Source organism: Cryptomeria japonica, chromosome 9, assembly GCF_030272615.1.
Source record: "Cryptomeria japonica chromosome 9, Sugi_1.0, whole genome shotgun sequence".
In the NCBI taxonomy this organism is placed as follows: Eukaryota; Viridiplantae; Streptophyta; class Pinopsida; order Cupressales; family Cupressaceae; genus Cryptomeria; species Cryptomeria japonica.
In genome coordinates this window covers 262,184,313-262,187,855 of record NC_081413.1, presented here as the reverse complement: position 1 = coordinate 262,187,855, position 3,543 = coordinate 262,184,313, and the positions used below count along the sequence as shown (strand labels likewise).

At 37.6% G+C, this 3,543-nt stretch overlaps 1 protein-coding gene across 1 annotated transcript; it reads left to right on the top strand.

Moving 5' to 3' along the window:
* Positions 1-859: 859 nt before the first annotated feature.
* On the top strand, positions 860-2,986 carry LOC131061888 (uncharacterized). Its single transcript, XM_057995741.1, has 4 exons — positions 860-1,567; positions 1,826-1,953; positions 2,314-2,431; positions 2,567-2,986. Exons 1-4 carry the CDS (start codon positions 860-862, stop codon positions 2,984-2,986), a joined length of 1,374 nt encoding a protein of 457 aa, XP_057851724.1.
* The last annotated feature ends 557 nt before the right edge of the window (positions 2,987-3,543 follow it).

Genomic DNA, 3,543 nt, shown 5'->3' with positions numbered 1-3,543 from the left:
CATGAAAGGCCTAAAGGAGGAGCAGACAATGTGTTTGTCTATTGTGGTGAAGCCTAAGGACAACATACCCAAGCAAGAGAAAAATCAGAACTTGTTGAAGAATGTAGACCCCAAGGAGGTTGCTGATCTGTTGGATTAGTATAAAGGAATTGTTGCAGATGGCACCAATGATACCTTACCCCCTAAAAGGATGATCAGTCATTGTATAGATCTGATCCTAGGAGACACTTTGCCTAATAGGGCTGCTTATAAACTAACCCTTGAACAAAATGCAAATATAGCAAGGCAGATTCAAGAATTGTTGGAGAAGGGTTTCATAAGGAAAAGTGTTATTCCTTATGCTGTATGAGCAGTCCTTGCACCTAAGAAAGAAGGAACTTGAAGATTATGTGTTGACTCTAGAGCAATCAACAAGATAACCATCAGATATTGATTTCCTATGCCTAGATTGGAAGATCTCATGGATTGTTTAGGAGGAGCTAAGTACTACTCAAAGATTGACCTCAAAAGCGGATACCATCAGATAAGGATCAGACAAGGAGATGAATGGAAAACAACTTTCAAGACCAATGAAGGTTTGTTTGAGTGGGTTGTAATGCCTTTTGGTTTATCTAATGCTCCTAGCACTTTTATGCGCTTGATGAATGAAGTCCTAGCACCTTTCATTAACAAGTTTGTTGTAGTATATATGGATGATATTTTGGTGTTTAGTAGCAGCAAGGAGGAGTACCTCAAACACCTAGACATGGTCCTCATGAAACACCATGAAGAGAAACTGAAAATCAACCTTTAGAAGTGTTCATTCAGGCAAGAAGAGTTGGTTTTCCTAGGATTTGTCATCTCAAAAGGAAATTTGAAAATGGATCCATCCAAGGTTGAAGCCATCCTGAGTTGGCCAGCACCTACCAATGCAATTGAGGTAAAAAGTTTTAATGGCTTGTGTAGTTTCTATAGAAAGTTCATTAGAAACTTTAGTGGAATTTGTGCTCCACTCATAGAGACCATAAAAGGTGGAAGGAAATGTGTGTTTGTATGGACCAATGAAGCTAGTAGGTCATTTGAGACATTGAAAAGGAAGATTGCAGAACTTCCCACCCTTGTACTTCTAGATTTTCATAAATTCTTTGTGGTAGAATGTGATGCTAGCAATAGAGCTATTGGAGGAGTCCTAAGACAAGAAGGGAGGCCAGTAGCCTTCTTTAGTGAAAAGTTTAATGAGGCTACAAAAAAGTACTCTACCTACGACCTTGAACTCTATGCTATGGTCCAAGCCTTGAGAAAATGGAGGCACTACCTACTCCCTAAGGAATTTATTGTGTTCACAGACAATCATGCTTTGAGTTTTCTAAATAGGCAAGAGAAACTTCATCATAGACATGTTAAATGGATGGAATTCTTACAATCTTATACTTTTACCATAAAACATAAGAAAGGTGTTGCTAATAAGGTTGCTAATGCTTTAAGCAGGAGGAGTTTAACCATCCAAGAAGTTCAATTGGAAAGTGCAGGTATACACACAATAAAGGACATGTATGCTACAGATGATGATTTCATGGAAATCTATAAGGTATGCATGGATAAGACAATAAGGTATCATACTAATTTTTCTGAGTTTCTGATACAAGATGGATTTTTGTTCAAAGGTAGTTTTCTTTGTGTACCTAAAGGGTTAGTAAGGGAGAATATAATACAGGAAAAGCATTGTGGGAGTCTAGCAGGTCACTTTGGGATAGATAAAACATTGGAGTTGGTAAGAAGATTTTATTATTGGCCTAAACTTCAGACTGATGTAAGAAAGTTTGTTGAGACTTGTTTTATTTGTCAGAGGGCCAAGGGCCAAACATCTAATGCAGGATTATATACACAATTACCTATCCCTTCAAAGCCATGGGATTCAGTAAGTATGGACTTTGTGCTTGGTCTTCCAAGAACCAAATCTGGTTATGACAGTGTGTATGTGGTTGTGAATAGATTTTCCAAGATGGCTCACTTTATTCCTTGCAAAACCACTCATGATGCTTCACATGTTGCAGGTTTATTCTTTAAAGAGGTAGTTAGACTTCATGGATTACCTATGTCAATCATATCAGATAGGGATCCTAAGTTTATAGGTCACTTTTGGAGGACCTTATGGAAAAAGCTTGGCACCAATGTTGCCTTATCTTCAGTATATCACCCTCAATCAAATGGATAGACTGAGGTTATCAATAGGTCACTTGGAAACCTCTTGAGATGCTTAACACAAGAATATGATTCAAGTTGGGATTCTATCTTGGCAAAAGCTGAATTTTCTTACAATGATTCCATTAACAGGAGTACAGGTATGACACCTTTTCAAGTTGTTTATGGTGTACACCCTAGAGGGATAATAGAACTCAGAGATGTTAGTCATTTGGAGAAGAAGAGTGCTTTGGCTAAAGATTTTGTAGAGGTAATGAAGGATGTGCATGATCAAGTTAAGAACCGGCTGCACCATACCACAAAAAAGTATAAGGCAGTAGTAGATAAGAAAAGAAGAGATTTGCAATTCAAAGTGGGTGATATAGTGATGGTACATTTGAAAAAGGAGAGGTTACCTAAGGAGAAATATACTAAGTTGCTGATGAAGAAGCTTGGTCCTTGCAAGATCCTCAAGAAGTGTGGCAACAATGCCTACAAAGTGGACTTACCTTCTTCTATTGGTTTGTCACCTATTTTTAATGTTGCTGACTTGTATCCTTATAAAGGATCTGTAGATGATGTTTTTGTTGCAGGTGAATCAGATTTCCAGCAAGATGAGTCATTCAAAAAGATATCCCAGCCATCCATGTTAGAGATTGAGAGCATTCTTGACAAGCGGGTGATCAAACATACAAGGAGGGAAGTGTATTATGAATACTTGGTCAAATGGAAACACCAACCCATGGAGGAAGCCACATGGATGACTAAGGAGTCCATTGAAAAGGTAGGGTTTCAATTTGAGAGCATTGCAACTCAAGGGACTTGAGTTCTTTTGAACCTGTGGAGCATGGTGTAGGGCACCTAGACATGAACATGCTTTTTTTTTCCTTTCAAGTTTTTTGTTTTCAGTTTGCATGATGTAATAAGGATGAATTTCAATCATTCATAGGTGTAATAATTCCTTTTTGTGTGGTCAAGGAACTCTAAGGTCATTCTATAAACCCGGAGTTAGCCTTAGTCCACTAGGATCCTTCTAGGTCCAATAGGGCATTTTCTCATATTAATGAGTTTTGGCATTAGGAGGTAGATTTATAATGTTTATTAGTCATTTTAGACATTTTGGAACCATTTAGAAGTCTGAAATCATTTTGGAGTCTTAAAATGCAAACAAATGTAAAAGTTGCAAAAAGTTGCTTTGACAACATTTAGCAACTTTGACAACTTCTTGAAAAGTTGTTAAATGATGGTTATAACTGCCCCAACCCCCTCAATTCAGTTTAAACTAATGTAGGACTCCTATTTAGGCCCTCACATCAATTACCAAGAGGTTGGATGAAGTTGGAGCAATTTGTATGGAGAAGACACTTGAAATTTTTGAATAAA

Excerpts from the sequence above, each read along its gene's own strand:
- LOC131061888 (XM_057995741.1), top strand. The coding sequence starts at position 860 with ATGGATCCATCCAAGGTTGAAGCCATCCTGAGTTGGCCAGCACCTACC. Across the intron at positions 1,568-1,825 it reads ATTTCATGGAAATCTATAAG|AGGGCCAAGGGCCAAACATC; the intron begins GTATGCATGGAT and ends TTTATTTGTCAG. Across the intron at positions 2,432-2,566 it reads TGGCTAAAGATTTTGTAGAG|GAGAGGTTACCTAAGGAGAA; the intron begins GTAATGAAGGAT and ends CATTTGAAAAAG.